We start from the raw sequence: 16,380 nt of genomic DNA on the forward strand, positions 1-16,380 counted from the left end.
AGCCTAGGCTGGTCTAGATCTAGAACTTAGGACCTTCCTGTCTCAGCTTCCTAAGTAATAGGGTAATAAAAGTAGATCCCTACACCAGGTTTTTCCCCCTTTTCTTTTTAAAAAGGTAGAAGGCCTCATGTGACCTGCAGTCAAGCTGGACAGTGCATCCTTCTCTAATAAGTAGTATCACTCTGTTCAGAACAAAGCTATGCTACTATTTGGGGGCAGGGGAGTGACAACTGAGGCTATAGATCAGTAATAGAGCACTTGCTTAATATGTAAATGCTTTTATTTTGCATTTCTCTAGTTTTAACTTCTAAAAGCTTTATTTTTAAGAAGTTTAGCTTAATTGCAATCTATTCTTTTTTTGTTGTTTATGTATTATGTATACAGAAGAGGGCACCAGATCTCATTACAGGTGATTGTGAGCCACCATGTGGTTGCTGGGAATTGAACTCAGGACCTCTGGAAGAGCAGTCGGTGCTCTTAACCTCTGAGCCATCTCTCCAGCCCGCAATCTATTCCTTCTAATATGCACATATCATTCTTCTGAAGATATTAAAGTTAGGTAAGATTTCTAACCAATTTCAAACCTTTTTTTCCTGTATTCCCCATCATTTTTTTTTTTATACCATTATCCCTCATCCCTTGACCATTTTGTTAACCTAAGTTGAAGGTATTCTTCAAATGTCTGCCTGGTTAGTGTTCCCTGACAGGCAACTTATTTTTTAAAGACAGTTATGCCAGTATGTCATACACATACACCATTGACATGCCTGGTCACAAGAGGACACTGGAGCCTCTAGAACTAGAGTTGCATATGGTTGTGAGCTACCATGAGGATGCTAGGAACTGAGCAAGTGCTTTAAAACACTGAACCATCTCTTTATCCCCGGCAACTATAAAGGACACTTCCAAATTCTGACTGGAAATTAGAACAAATGGGCAAGATTTGTGGGCAAGGGCCTTTACCAAAGGGAAATCAAGAACTAATTTGTTTAAGTGAGATTCTCAGAGGGTCAGGATGCAGACAACAGATCATTTCTCTGAGATGTTCACCTGCTCCCTGTACCCGGAGGAAATATCTAGCTATACCTTTCCAGATGCCTCTAAGAGAACATCACTATTAAACACTTACTTAAAACTTTTTTACAATCTCATTTTTGCTCAGAATTGCCCTTTGCTGTGCTTAAAATGTCAAGATCCAGACTCTTCCAGCCGTAATATATCCCAAGGCAAACACTGATATCAGTCATGTCAGAGAACTCACAACTCAGCCAATTATGTTTGTAGTTTATGTTTCAGGTCTCTTTGGTCAATTTCTCAAAAAAAAAAAAAAAAATATATATATATATATATATAACCCTTATCTTCCTGGGGCACTGTGGTAGAAAAGTTAGCATCAAGAAATGTGTAAGAATACCTAAATTAGTGGCTCTTTACTGGGAGCTATTTGTCAACGTCTGGTGACAGTTTTGGTTGTCACAGTGGCATATGCTACTGGAAATACCAGGTACGGACTTGGAATGCTACCAACACCTTCAAATATACTGCTTCAAAATGTTAACAGTGTCACGGCTGAAAAAAAATCTCAACTGGAAATCTTCTACATTTTTAGTATTATGACTCAGCCCTGACTTTTATAGAATCCTAATTGCCCCAAATACAGCACTAGCCAAGATTCTAGGATCCAATGCTTGTTTTCTCAGTCCCCTCTGCAGACTTTAAACAAGGTGTCTCTGCTCTGTTGAGATTGATCTTCCAAAATTGTGCTGACACCTGATGTCACTGCCTATTCCACACCTTTAGAATAGTTTCCACTTTGCCCAGGCATGGCCACTTCTACCTGTGATCCTAGCATTCAGAAGACAGGACTGTTCTATGCTTCAGGCCAGCTTGGGCCACATAAGTACGTTTCAGGCTAGTCTGCGCTAGAGTAGAGTGAGTGTGTATGTGAAGAATTTTGACTTTAGTGTTTTACAAGTGTAGGTATAAACTTTTAATTATGCCAGTATGTTTAATCAAACTAACATTTATCAACATGTTCATAATTAAACCAAGTAAGAAATTACTTAGCAATAAATTTTCAAGAGAAAAAAAATCTCCAGCATTACAAAGAAAGTTTTGAGTTCTGCTTGGATACAAGGAAGGCTTTAACTACATAACCTGGGCTGGCCTTCAACTCAAGATCCCTTTGTCTCCTGCTGAGATTATAGGCCTGTGTTATCATGCCTGGTGAAGAAAGTTAATTCTAAGTGTGATAAGAAGGTAAACAGAAAAATAACTTACCAAGATCAGAACGAGTATTTGTAAACAATTCCGCAGGACAAAAACCACAGAGATAATATTTACAAACCTATTAAGAGAAAAAAAAAGTAACTTTCAAAAGCCGCTTAGTTCTAAAACTTCCATTAGAAAAGGAGCCAAATAATAGTTATGTCTTGATGTATTCATCTTCTGACCAGTACAACTTCATCTGCTTAACCCTGAAGTTTATTTTCTTCTCCTTCTAGTTTTTCAAGACAGGGTTTCTCTGTGTTATAGCTCTGGCTGTCCTCGAACTCAATCAAGAGATCCGCCAGCTTCTGCATCTGCCTCCCAAGTGCTGGTCTGCACTACCACTGCCAGGCTTATATTCTTAAATAATAAAAATGAACACAACTTATAGAATTATCAGTTATTTTCTAAAAATATACTAATTATGTCTTTTCAAATATGATGTTTCCCAGTAAACACCATCTTGTGTTTTAAGAACTGGCTGTAAGCTGAGCATGGTACTTAGGAGGCAGAGGCAGGTGAATCTCAAAATAAAGAAAAACAAAATGAGGGAAGTGGTGTCCCATGACAGGGTTTCTCTATATAGCCCAGGCTGTCCTGGAACTTGTTCTGTAGACCAGGCTAGCCTTGAACCCAGAAATCTACTTGCCTCTGCCCCCCTAGTACTGGGATTAAAACTGTGTACTACCACATCTGCCAAGAAATTTTTATCATCTAAAAACAACAACAAAATAACCCCTAACAGAGGCTAGAGAGATTGCTCAGCACTTGAGAGGAGGTACTGCTCTTGTAGAGGACCTGAGACCAATTTCCAGAAACCAAGTTGAGAGCCTCTCAACTACCCATAACTCTAGCTCTCTTCTGGCATGCATTCATGTGCACACAATCCCGTGTTTATGCACATACCCACACAGGCCTCCCACTCACATAATTAAAAATATAATCTTAAAAAAAAAAAGCTTGTGGGCTGGAGAGTTGGCTTAGAGGTTAAGAGCACTGACTGCTCTTCCAGAGGTCCTGAGTTCAATTCCCAGCACCCACATGGTAGCTTACAACCATCTGTAATGAGATCTGGCACCCTCTTCTGTATACATAATAAATAAACAAATCAAAAAAAAAAAAAAAAAAAACAACAACAACTTGTAATTCCCATTCTTGTAAATCCCTTTTTGTCATTGATATGAGGTACATTGGGATATTTCAGTAATATACCTGAATATAAAGTGTAATAATCTCATTCTAACTTTTTCTTTCCCAGCCTAACTTATTTTTCTCTTCTTGTGGTACTTAGGTGTCTTTCTTAAGTACTTAACACTCATTTAAAGTAAATTAGTTTTATGGTTTTGCTAAAGTTCCTCTAACTGTCCATAAAATGTATTATTACACATTTCATACACACCAATACTTTCACTGAGTGACTCTTGGTAGATCCCTAAGAGGAAAACATTATGAACATGAAATGAACGTAATTCTCTCCTGTTGATGTATTTTTAATTGAGACAGTGTCTCATTATTTAACCCTAATTCGCCTTGAACTCAAAACAATTCTGCTTCAGCCTCCTATGTGCTGGTATCAAGTTTGTTCCACCACACCAAGCCCTGTCCCCCTTTTTTTTAACTCCTCCAGATTCCATTTTTGGTAAACCAAAGCACATCAATCAAAATTCCAAAATATCACCTCTCATACAAAATTTCACTGTTAACTTTGATTATCAATGCATAACTATAACCTATAAAAGATTAAATTTAAACTACAATGAGAAGGTAGGAATGTAGCTCCCTTTAGGGTGCATGCCTGACATTCAACAGGACTGAGGTCTATAGCTAGCACAAAATAAACTGAGTAAAAAATTTTGAGAAATTATTCTTTCTAGACAATTAGGATTTGATGCTAAATATGTAAGGTTTTTCTTTATCAAAGCAGTATGGATTCATAGTTCTGCTCATAAAAATTGAAGTCAAACCTATCTGGCCAAGCCTGGTGGCACTAGCTTTTAATCCTAGATACTCAGAAAATTGAGGCAGGAGGAGCTCAAGTTCAAAGCCTGCCTAGCTTACAAAGTTGAGTTCAAGGTCAGCTGGGTGACTTAATGAGAATCTGCCTCCAAAAAAAGTAAAGAAAGGCCAAAGATACAGCTCAGTGGTGAGTACAAGGCCCCGGGTTCAAGCTCTAATAATGAGGATGGGAACACAATAGAACAAACCACCTGATGGATGAATCATACAAGGTCCAAGCCAGGTAAGGTTAAGTACATAGTTGTAATCCTAGCTATCTGAAGAAAGTGACAAGTGAGGCCAGCATGGGCAACATAGCAAAAGCAAGTCTCAAGAAACAATATTGAAGAGGAGATTGGCAAAGGCTTGATGTTATAGTAGTATATGTCTTTAGTCCCAGAACTTAGGAGGCAAAGGCAGGCAGATCTCTGTAGTCTGGTCTACACAGAGTTCCAAGCCAACCAAGGCTACATAGTGTCATGCTATCTCAAGAAAACACAAACAAAAAGCAACAGAAATACCCTGCTTATAACCAAAACCACATCCAAATCCACATCCACTAGCAACAACAACAACAAAAAAGTGGCCAATGGGATGAGATGGCTCATTCAGTCAAGACACCTGCCTGGCAAGTCTGGCAATATCTTGGAACCCATGTAAAGGAGGAAGGAGAGAGAATGGACTCTACAAAGTTGTCCTCCGGCCTCCACATGGCGTACTTCCCTACACACACACTGCACTCACACACACAAAATTATAATAATAAATTTAAAGAGGACGGGGAGGTGGGCCATCTTGCAAAATCAGCTAGCGCTGAGGCTGACAACCTGAGCTCATCCCCGGGCCCCACGTGTTGGAAGAAGAGAAGTGACTCTGACCCCACACCCTGACCATAGATACACATATAGTGAAAATTTAATATTCGTGTATCAAGTCTAAACAACAGATTGGGTTTATAACATTAACCTGATATAACTTAATGTCTTTGTGTGTGTACTTGTGTGGGTCTGAGAGTGTTAGTCTTAACCTCCTGCCTTGCTCTGTACCATCTCATTAGAAACACTTGACTTTTAAGATCATTCTCTGCAACTTAAACCACCTTCTTTTTTTCAGACAACTTCTTTTTGTAACCCAGGGCAGCCTGGAACTCATTATATAGTACATGTGGCTTTGAACTGTTGTAGAATGTTATTTTAAGGTGTGGTATTTTTGTTTATGTTGCACTTGTTAAATAACTCTTTGAAGCTGTGTTACTGTGCTTTGTCTAAAACACCTGATGGTCTAATAAAGAGCTGAACGGCCAATGGTGAGACAGGAGAAAGGATAGAGGAGCTGTCAGGCAGAGAGAATATATAGGAGAAATCTGGGAAGAAGAAAGGAGAAGTAGCCAGAGGAGGAGGACATCAAAGGCCAGACACTCAGCTACACAACCAGCAACAGAGTAAGAAAGAAAGGCATACAAAAATAGAGAAAGGTAAAAGTCCAGAGGCAAAAGATAAATGGGATAATTTAAAGTTAAGAAAAGCTGTCAAGAAACAAGCCAAGCTAAGGTCAGGCATTTATAAGTAAGAGTAAGTCTCTGTGTTTATCATTTTTTGGGGAGCTGGGTGGCAGGCCGCCAAAAGAGTAAAAAACAAAGATTTAACTTATAGCAATCCTCCTGTCTTAGTACCCTAAGTACTAATTATAGGCATGAGCCACAACATCTAGCTTCTAAACCTAAACGTTATTATTTTTTTAAAAGATGAATTTATTATGTATACAATGTCCTGCCTGCATATATGGCTGCAGGCCAGAAGAGGGCACCAGATCTCATTACAGATGGTTGTGAGCCACCATGTGGTTACTGGGTATTGAACTCAGGACCTTTGGAAGAGCAGTCAGTACTCTTAACCACTAAGCCATCTCTCCAGCCCAACATTATTCTCATAGGTTGTCTATTTTTAACTAAGACTATGTGCTTTAGACTTCAGAAATTTATTTTTAATATTTGTTTTTATGGATGAGTATTTGTCTGATGTGTATATGTACACCATATACACACCTGGCACTCACAGGTCAGAAGTGGAAATCAGATCCCTTAGAACTGGAATTACAGATTGTTGTGAGCCACCAGGTGGTTACTGGGAACAGAACCCAATGCCTCTGCAAGAGCAACAGGTGTTCTTGAGTGATAAGCCATCTCTCCAGTTCCCATGCTTTAGATATTTAATATTTCTTCAAATTATTTCTGAATCTCTCGGCTGGATATAGTAGCACATTTCTGTAATCACAGTACTAGGAAACCAAGGCAGAAGCTCCGAGTTCAAGACCAGAGGCAGATAGTGATCTCGCCTTGCAAAATGAAAAAACAGCCAGTCATGGTAGCTTGTGTCGGTAATCAAGCACCTGGGAGGCTAAGGCAGGTCACTGGGAGTTTGAGGCCAGGGCTACTGCAGAGAAAAGCCTGTCCCAAAAGATCAATCCAGGGCTAACAGGATGGCTCAGCAAGTAAAGGTGCTTGTCACCAAGACTGAAGACCTAAGTTTGATTCCCATAACTCATACAGTGGAACGAGAGCCAACTTCCACTAGTTGTCCACCAACCTACACACATACACAAAAAATATAATTTCTTTAATCATAAATTAAAAAAAAATCAAACGACACCAAACCAAACCAAAAGATAAACACTTTACACACCATTTAACAGTACACCAAAACTATGTTACTCTATTCTGCATGCTCTCCTTACTTAAGACTCGTCCCTCCTGTTCTCCCCTATGCTGGGATAAAACCCAGAGCCTGCCATGTAGCTGCCAAGTTCTAATCATTGAGCTATACTTCTAGGCTAATTCTGATTTTCCCCAGGAATTGTAGATTTTAAAACCAAACTTAGAACATGGAATAACTAATAGTACATATTTGGGTATTTCAAATGAAGTTATTGATGCCAATATTTTATATATATATATATATATATATATATATATATATATATGTGCCAATAATATATATTAATCCACATAATACCTTTTATTGTGTGCTAAATACACATACAATTTGTGTGTGTGCAAATGCATGATAAAACCGCCATGGCCATGGGGTGCCTTCCTCCATCACTGCTCAGCACATGTATTTGTGTAAAGAATGCTCTCCACCTTAGTTTTGGGGACAGTGTTCTTTGCTGACTGACTGACTGACTGACTGACTGGTCTGGCTGGTCAGGAGGCCCCAGGGATCCAACCTGTCTCTGGCTGCCCAGCACTGGGGTAAGAGAGGCACTGTGGTGCGCAGCTACATACCTGGTTATCTTTCTTTAGGATATATAATTGTGCTAATTGCTATAAATGTAAGATATTAGTCTTTTGTCATTTAATATTAGTCAGAAAACTTTAAAATGGTAAATTTCCACCACCTTCAAATCAAATTGTCCAAAAAATAAAAAAGTGATGAAAAAGTAACGCTCTAAACAATACTACAGGATTGAGAAACAATTTGGCACTATTTGCCAGATCTAAAATGTAGATTTTCCTTTTGCTTGTTGTTTGTTTGTTTATTTATTTTCAAAAGAGGGTCTCTCTGTGGCCTTGGCTGTTCTCAACCATTCCACCTACCTCTGCCTCGGGAGTGCTGGAGTGAACAGTGAGTGCTACCACCGCCCAGCAGATTTTTTTTTTCACTTAGTCACACTATTTTTTGAGGTACCTACCAGTAGTTTATATAATCAATCTCACCTATATCCCACCCCCACACATACCCCTTTCTCCCTCTCCCTCCAGCATGGCTAGAAAGGCAAAAGATGTAATTTACATACCAAACAGGAATCAAATCGTGAACATAATTAAAGCAGGTCCATATATGCTGATATTGTCTAAATTATTAGAAAAGGCCAGGAAACAATACACACCAAGTCCCATTTTATAAGCAAATTACATAGGAACTAAATTAATTCAACATTACCTTTTTTGTTTGTTTGTTTGTTTGTTTGTTTGAGACAGGGTTTCTCTGTGTAGTCCTGGCTGTCCTGGAACTCACTCTGTAGACCAGTCTGGCCTCAAACTCAGAGATCTGCCTGCCTCTGCTGGAATTAAAAATGTGCACCACCACCAGCAGGCTCAACATTTATCTTTGATCATGTAGATATTGCTGTTATGTGGACAACTCCTGTTGGCAATGGTCAATCTGATATTTGAGAACAAGGATGCTAATTAAAGTCTGCACTACAGCCAGGAACAATAATCCCAGCTACTTAGCTTAGGTAGATTTTGAGTCTGGGATAAACCTAAACAGCACAGTAGTGAGCTCTTTACCTCAACCTTCTCCCACAACAAAACAATCCAAAAAACAAAAAACACCTTAATAGAAAACCCTGATTACTTTATATATTAAGACTTCAACTATCGGGGCTGGAGAGATGGCTCAGAGGTTAAGAGCACCGACTGCTCTTCCAGAGGTCCTGAGTTCAATTCCCAGCAACCACATGGTGGCAACCATCTGTAATGAGATCTGGCGCCCTCTTCTGTGTACATAATAAATAAATCTTTAAAAAAAAAAAGACTTCAACTGTCATACATGTATTAATTTAAAATCCAGGAACATAGGGAAATTTTACTGTAGTTTCTTGTTCATCATTATTATTTTAATTCTGGCTACATGCAGCATAAAACCAAATGGGTTTTGTTCTAAGAACAGTCTCATCCAACAGCCCAGGGGACTAGAATGAGTTCCTCCTGCCTCAGCTGGGATCTGGGGGCTGTGACACCATGCCTAGTTAATTTTTTTTTTAGCTAAAGGAATTCAACATCTAGTTTATAAAATGGAAGAGAAAGAAAAAAAGCCTAAGAAATGTTCAAAGACAGTTTTAAACAGAAGGTGTAAAGAGTCGGTCTGAGAGCTATGGTTTTGCTCCAGCTATACTGTGATCACACTTCCAATCATTAGTCTTTGCGTCTCTCCTTGTATTACATACTCTTTGCAGTCATTGCTCACACACTTCTTATTGTTACATATTTTCAATGATAAAACTCCAATCAATCCCCACAGCAGCTAGGCAGTGAACATCTTCACTCACTTCCCAATATAGCGAAGTCCAAACTTCATTCTCACCGTCTCCCTACTCATTCCCCTCCCAAGTTACCAAAGAAAGGCTTACCAATCCTTTAGCTGCCAGTATTTAAAGGCCACTTTGTATGAGAAACCGTTCCTGAGTCTGGATTGGATACCACAGGCTCTTGCACCCTCTGGTTTTCATTGTAGTATTCATATTGTGTCGTTAAAGTACATTTACCAATTCCTATTTGTCACTACACTGATGGTTCTCAGGGCTGAGTGTTCTGCCTACACAATTCTGCTATTTCTCTTAAGAGCATCTCATTGAAAGGAACCTAAGTAGCCATCTCCTTTGGTGAAAATCAAATCTGAGGTGTGTGTGTGTGTGTGTGTGTGTGTGTGTGTACACATACTTTTCTGAAGTCAACTGTTGAGGCTTGAATGTGAAATATCCCTCATGGCTCATGTGTGTAAACACTTGCTCTCCTGCTGTTGGCACTGTCTAGGGAGTGTATGAAAACTTTAGGAAGTATGCTGCTGGAGGCAGGCTGGGTCCATTTCCTATTCTTTCTCTTCTCCTGTATGGCCGGTAAGAAGTGGCTGGCCAGCCTCATGCTCTTTCTACCATGGAAGATTGTATCCCCTTCTGCAACTGTAAGTCAAAATAAACCCCTCTTTCCTTAATTGCTTCTGCTGTGGTATTTTATCACAAGATAGAAATCAAGCAATAGTAAGGAAATATGTTTTCAGTTTTATTCAATTTATTATATGAAGAGACACTAGCCCACTCAAACTGTGGTCTTGCCCTTTTTTCCCACTCCCTCTGCCTTGCTAAAAACAGATTACATTCCAAAAGCTAGCCACCAAGGTCTATTCCCTATTTGGCCACTTCCTCCTCTTGAGGCGGACTACCAAGATCCAGCTATTGAAGTAGTAAAGTGCAGCAATCAAAAGCCCCCTTTGGTTCACACCTAATTAACATGCCCAATTAAATTAAGCACCTCACCCTAACATGGGGTTTCTCATCTTACCTTTATAAACCATTTTGCCTATGTCCCATGTCTGTCTCCTCTCTATCCAGACTGCCCTTTCTTTGTCCCTTTGGGACAAATACTCTTTCCCCCTTTCCCTCATTCCACATCTCTTTTACTAATGCATCCTAGCCCATTCTAACACAGACCGCCCCTTTTCCTCATCTTTTTTTTTTTTTTAAATATTTATTATGTATACAATGTTCTGCCTGCATTCCAGAAGAGGGCACCAGATCTCATTACAGAAGGCTGTGAGCCACCATGTGGTTGCTAGGAATTGAACTCAGGACCTCAGGAAGAGCAGCCAGTGCTCTTAACCGCTAAGCCATCTCTCCAGCCCCCCTTTTCCTCATCTTAAAAAATCATCCCTATGCCGAGCAGTGATGGCACATGCCTGTAATCCCAACACTCGGGAGGCAGAGGCAGGTGGATCTCTGTGAGTTCAAGGCCAGCCTGGTCTACAAATGAGTTCCAGGACAGCCTCCAAAGCGACTGAGAAACCCTGTCTCAAAAAACCAAATCACCCCTGCAAGGTCATCTGCTGCTGTTTTCTGCTGGAGTCAGAAAGCGGCCACTTTAACTTTTCTTCCCTGCTTAATAAAAATCTCTTTGTGAAAAGAGATGTTTGTGTGTGGTTTGTGCCTAATCCAGACCCACTGTTCAGGGGTCTTCTTCCTTATATCTTTGGATTTTTAGAGATACAAGATATCCTTAAGACTGATATTATAGAACTGTCTCAAAACAATTCTGTATGGGGGCAGGGTATTTGAAACATTCCATCCAGCAGAGAAGCTCTTTAAGCAGAGGTAAACAACTCAAAATAGCTTCAGGAAGTCCCTGAAACCCACCAGATTCACTACCAGACACCCTCCACACACACACACACACAAACCGACAACGAAAGTTCACAGTGCCCTTCGGACTACCAGAACTGAGCTTCAGATTCTCAGACAAGACAAGCAACAAAGAGGCGAGCACCCAGAAAAAAAGCAAAAACCAGCAGAGCTGCCCAGAAGAGGTTTAGACCATTCTCCAACCTGTTAAGGTGCCTGCAGGCATTTAATATCGAATAGTAGGTATCATGGACTAATTTTAAGAGTTCGCTTGTTTATTTTTGTAGACATGTAGACATGCATATGCTATTATAGCATGCATCTCAAAGCAACTTGTGAGAATTGGTTCTCTTCCAAAAGTGGGTCCTAATGACTGAACTCAGGCTGTTAGACTTGGCAGCAGGTGTCTTAGTTGCTGATCCATCTGAGATGCGCTGAACCCGTGACTACTAATTTTATACCTTTAATTTTCCCTCCCAAATTTTGAACCTTTTCCCCACCTCAGGCATTAGGAGAAATTTTTTCACAAGCAAGAACATGAACAGAAATTTTAAGTAATAAGTTTGGGGCTGAAGAAATGGTTCAGGAGTTAAGAGTACTTCTTGCTCTTCCAAAAGACCCAAGTTTGGTTTCCAGTACCCATGTCAGGCAGTTACAATGGCAGGTAATTAGAGCTGCTACAAATTCAAAGCCCTCTTCTGGCCTCCACCTGCACCTGCACACAGCATGGCAAATTATATACATTCAATCTTTTTTTTTTTTTTTTTTTTTAAGTTGTTTGATATTGTCATGACAGTATTTGCTAACATCTCAAAAATTTTAGAAATGTACATTTAGTTCAATACTCTTCATAAATTATTGGTTATGCTCCAATTAAGGTAAGTGACAAAAACAACTGTAGTCTCAGTAGGATCACTCAAGGTCAGTCTGGAAAAATATGAAGACCCTAGTCCCAGCAAATAAAAAAACTGCATTCAACTCATTGCAGACATTGTAAGTCAAGTTACATCATCCACAGTTAAATTCACTTTTGGAAGGAGGTTCTGAATGTAAAACTTCAATTTGAACTACAAAATTCCTCCCACATTAAAAAAAATAAAATACTAAAAGCTCCAAATTAGACTTTGTAATTCCCTTCAATCTTCTGTAATACAGCTTCTAATGGCTTCTCTGAAAACACTGAAATCTTCCACTCGGATCCTAACTGAAAGGTATTCACCCTAGGCAGTTACAATCCAATGCTTTCCTCAGCATCCCATGAGACAAATCACAATTGTCTTTAATTCTAGTTCCAGGAGTTATGAGGCACACACATACATACATGCAAAACATAATAAAAAAGTAAACATTTAAAAAAAGCAAACAAAACAAAACAAAAAGATTAAACATTCGGGTTGGGGATTTAGCTCAGTGGTAGAGGGCTTGCCTAGCAAGTGCAAGGCCCTGGGTTCCATGCTCAACTAAAAAAAAAAAAAAAAAAAAAAAAAAAAGATTAAAAAAGGCAGGGTCTCACTATGTAGCTCTGGCTAGCCTGGACCTTACTATATATACAAGACTGGTCTGGAATTTAAGAGTGCCGAGATTAAACACACAAAATTAATACAACCATGCAAGTTTCCGTTTTGACTGCTAAATATCTATAGATGTTTAATCTCCTTTTTTTTCTTTGTTTGAGGCTGGGTTAGCCTAGGCTAGCCTGGAACTGTTTAGTCTTGCCTTAGCAGCCAGAGTGCTAATTTACAGGCATGCACTCAATCAGGCTTGATTTCCATTTGTCTCCTTTTTTCTCATCCTTATTTCAAAGAAGTAAAAATAAAATGGCCTGCCCAATTATGTGGCTTTTCTCCATCTAATCCAAATATGGCAAAGAAAAAAAAAATCTTCAAATACAAGCCAGAGAGATGGCTCTCTCTCAGGTAAAGATACCTGTGCTACAAAGCCTGAGGACCTATGTCCAAACTCCCCATCTACCCACACCCACCAAATAAATTTCTAAATGCAATAAAAAGTTTCTAAGGGGCTGGAGAGATGGTTCAGCGGTTAAGAGCACTGGCTGATTTTCCAAAGGTTCTGAGTTCAATTCCCAGAAACCACATGGTGGCTCACAACCATCTATAATGAGATCTGGTGCCCTCTTCTGGCCTGCAGGCACACATGCAGGCAGAACATTGTATACATAATAAATAAAATACTTTTAAAATTTCCAAATGGAATAAAAATGCAAAACTACGTTGCTATGTTAGGCCATGGTAATGTGATGGTGAATCCTATACATTTAGATGCTGGGCTTGTACATCCCTTTAGAGTTTTTATTAGCAACCAAAAGCACAGCACCTGACTGACATGGAAGTAGCACCAAGAGAGTCCTTCCTCATGTTTACTATACCCTATAGTATCTGCACTATTTAGAAAGGCCAGAGCCAGGCAGTGGTGGTGCACACCATTAATCCCAGAATTTGGAAGCAAAGGCAGGCGGATCTCTGTGAGTCTACAAAGTGAGTTCCAGGATAGCCAGGGCTAGAGAAACCCTACTTGAAAAAATGAGAGGGAGGGGGAGGAGGGAGGAAGGAAAACAAAGACAGTCTGACCACAAGCTTTGTTCCTGGTAATGACCACCTCCTTAATTCTGCAGACATGAGTCTGAAGTGTCAATAAGTGACACTTATAAATAAAATCTTTGAAATTAGAATACAATGCAACCACATCATTAAAGGCATGAGGTATTTTGATGACAATCACTAAATGTTTATCAATAAAAAAGCATTAAAACGGAAAAGAAAGCACTATGTCATCTATGGCTGAGATGACAACACTCCAGCCTCCATTGTTACTTTCGCCTCTGCAAAGTCATAAACTTATCCACATACACCATATGCCAGGCTTCACAACCTGTTCAAAACCAAGAGATGGCAGATCTCTGTGAGTTCGAGGCCAGCCTGGTCTACCAAGTGAGTTCCAGGAAAGACGCAAAGCTACACAGAGAAACCCTGTCTCGAAAAAAACCAAAACAAACAAACAAAAAAACAAGAGATGCAAGGAATGAAATCACTTTCACTTTAATCCAAACTACAAGTGTCCTGTGTGTATCAGGGAAAACCATAATTCTTACCTTGGTTGCTGCTGAGTCTCTGGCTGGCCTTGAATACACCAAGATCCACTTGCCTCTGCCTCCCCAGTGCTGGGATAAAAGGTGTGTGCTACCAAACCCAGCTAATTTTTCCTAACCTTTCAAAGCTTAGACTGAGCTGGGCAGTGGTGACACACATCTTTAATCCCAGCACTCGGGAGGCAGAGGCAGGCGGATCTTTTCCAGGTCTACAAGAGTCAAGTTCCATAACAGCCAGGCCTACACAGAAAAACTGTCTCGAAAACAAAACAAAAAAAGCTTAGGTAGAAGAGTTAAATGGGGTTAGGGGACCCAGAGAGAAAGAAAATTCACTGTGACAGAGGCCAAAAAAGGCAAGGAGGGTCAGGATATAACCAAAAGTCTAGACTAATGCTGTGACAAATGAAGGCGACAACAGACATTTAAAACCCCACACAAGATTCACATGTTGAAATCAATCACAAATACATGAATCACTATGAATAATAACCAATAACATAAAATTACACCCTCAGAACACTTTTATACTACTCTGGAGTCAGGTACCACCTCCATACAACTTAGCCAAACACTTTCTTAACGTAAATCATATACCCCTCCTTATTTTTCTGAACTGCCAACGAGAAATTTCTACTTTACTCAACCCCTGTGTTTAAAACAATGCATAATTTACTATCCTGAAAAGCCCATCTGTTAGCCAAGCGAGGAGATGCCTGTGATCCCAGCACTCTGGAAGCCAAGCAAGGATTTCAAGTTCGAGAACAACCTGACCTACAAAGTAAAACACTGTCTCAACAAAGCCTTTGTTGAACCATTTCCTCATATTTTTATTAGCAAGTGATTTTAACTGCTGTTTGACTGTAACGGCAAAGTGAAATCAAGTCCGTCTATTCCCCGATTAAGATCTCCAACAGTGGCCGGGCGGTGGTGGCGCACGCCTTTAATCCCAGCACTTGGGAAGCATTGCCAGGCAGAACTCTGTGAGTTCGAGGCCAGCCTGGGCTACAGAGTGGGTTCCAGAAACCCTGATAAATAAGTAAACAACAACAACAAAAAGATCTCCAACAGTGTGTTCCATATACAAAACTAGATAAAAATACTTGAAGTACAATATTTGCAAGGAACCAGCTGCACAGAACCGTGCAACCTGAACAGGGCTACAAAAATTACTTAGCTTTGCGGACTACCAGAAGACCTCAAGTGAGCTTGTCCAGTTCTCACCTGCGAACCTGGAGTTATATTCAACCCTTCTAAGTAGGTAAAAGGACCCAATGAGTTTATGTGAAAGCAAAAACCTTGACAAGCGCCTACCTGAAGGACTTAAAACACAACTGCCATCTAACAGTATTAGTAAACACAAACAGTTTACGATAAACTGTACCAAGTTATTACCTGTATCAAATGTCTACTCTCCCAAGGAAGTGTCGAAATGGAACCACTTCTAAAGGAGGCATTGCCGTATTTGTCCCCCAAGAACACTGGTCAGAAATCAGGCTAAATACGATGGCTGCACCCAAATAACGGACGGATTGGCCCTTTCCTTTTCATACGGTAAAAACCCGGAGCTCTTTTTCCCGCGTTTCCGGGCCTCACCAAGGTGCTTCTTTTGGCCCCGCCAAGCGCAACCCCGGACTTCCTCCACAGAACAACAATTCACCCTATCCCCGGGGCTCGCGCGGAACCCTCCCTCCTGGGCCACCCTCCCGCCTCCCTCAGCCGTCAGGTGCTTCAGTCGGTCCGACCGGGACCCCAAATCGCGCCGAGACCCACCCCGGCCCGGCCCGCGCCCTCTCCTCCCTCCCCTCCCCCAGGCGCTTGGGCACAGGCCCAAGGCCCACGGGACTTACGCTCTCGTGGTCCCACCGCACGTTGCTGCGCTTCTCATCCGGGGCGAGGTTTCGGTCCCGGCCCATTAACTCATCCAACAACTGCGCGGCCGAAATCATGGTGCTTCCTTGGGGCGGCTGCTCCCACCAGCCCTAGCACCCACCAACGAAAAACACCAGCCGCTCGGTCGCCAAACCCCTCGGCCCACTCTCAAGCCGAAAAGCCTCTTCCAAAGAGGAGCCGAGAAGACAAAATGGCCGCCGCCCGGGCACCTTCCCAGCATGCCGTGC

At 40.8% G+C, this 16,380-nt stretch overlaps 1 protein-coding gene across 5 annotated transcripts in view; it reads right to left on the minus strand.

Annotated features, from left to right (window-relative positions):
* Luc7l3 (LUC7 like 3 pre-mRNA splicing factor) overlaps nt 1-16,380 on the minus strand; it is a 31,344-nt gene extending 14,964 nt beyond the window's left edge. For 4 of the 5 annotated variants that reach the window (XR_004945638.1, XR_004945637.1, XM_036195946.1 and 1 more), the window contains exons 1-2: nt 16,111-16,380; nt 2,281-2,347 (exon numbers count right to left, since the gene is read on the minus strand). Coding sequence is in view for 3 of the 5 variants with exons in the window: in XM_036195946.1 (XP_036051839.1) it covers nt 2,281-2,347; nt 16,111-16,209 (166 nt within the window). In the remaining 2 variants the exon portion in view is untranslated. The remainder of the gene's footprint in view (nt 1-2,280; nt 2,348-16,110) is intronic. The other variant, XM_036195948.1, reaches the window with a different exon arrangement.

Source organism: Onychomys torridus, chromosome 8 (genome assembly GCF_903995425.1).
Source record: "Onychomys torridus chromosome 8, mOncTor1.1, whole genome shotgun sequence".
NCBI lineage: Eukaryota > Metazoa > Chordata > Mammalia > Rodentia > Cricetidae > Onychomys > Onychomys torridus.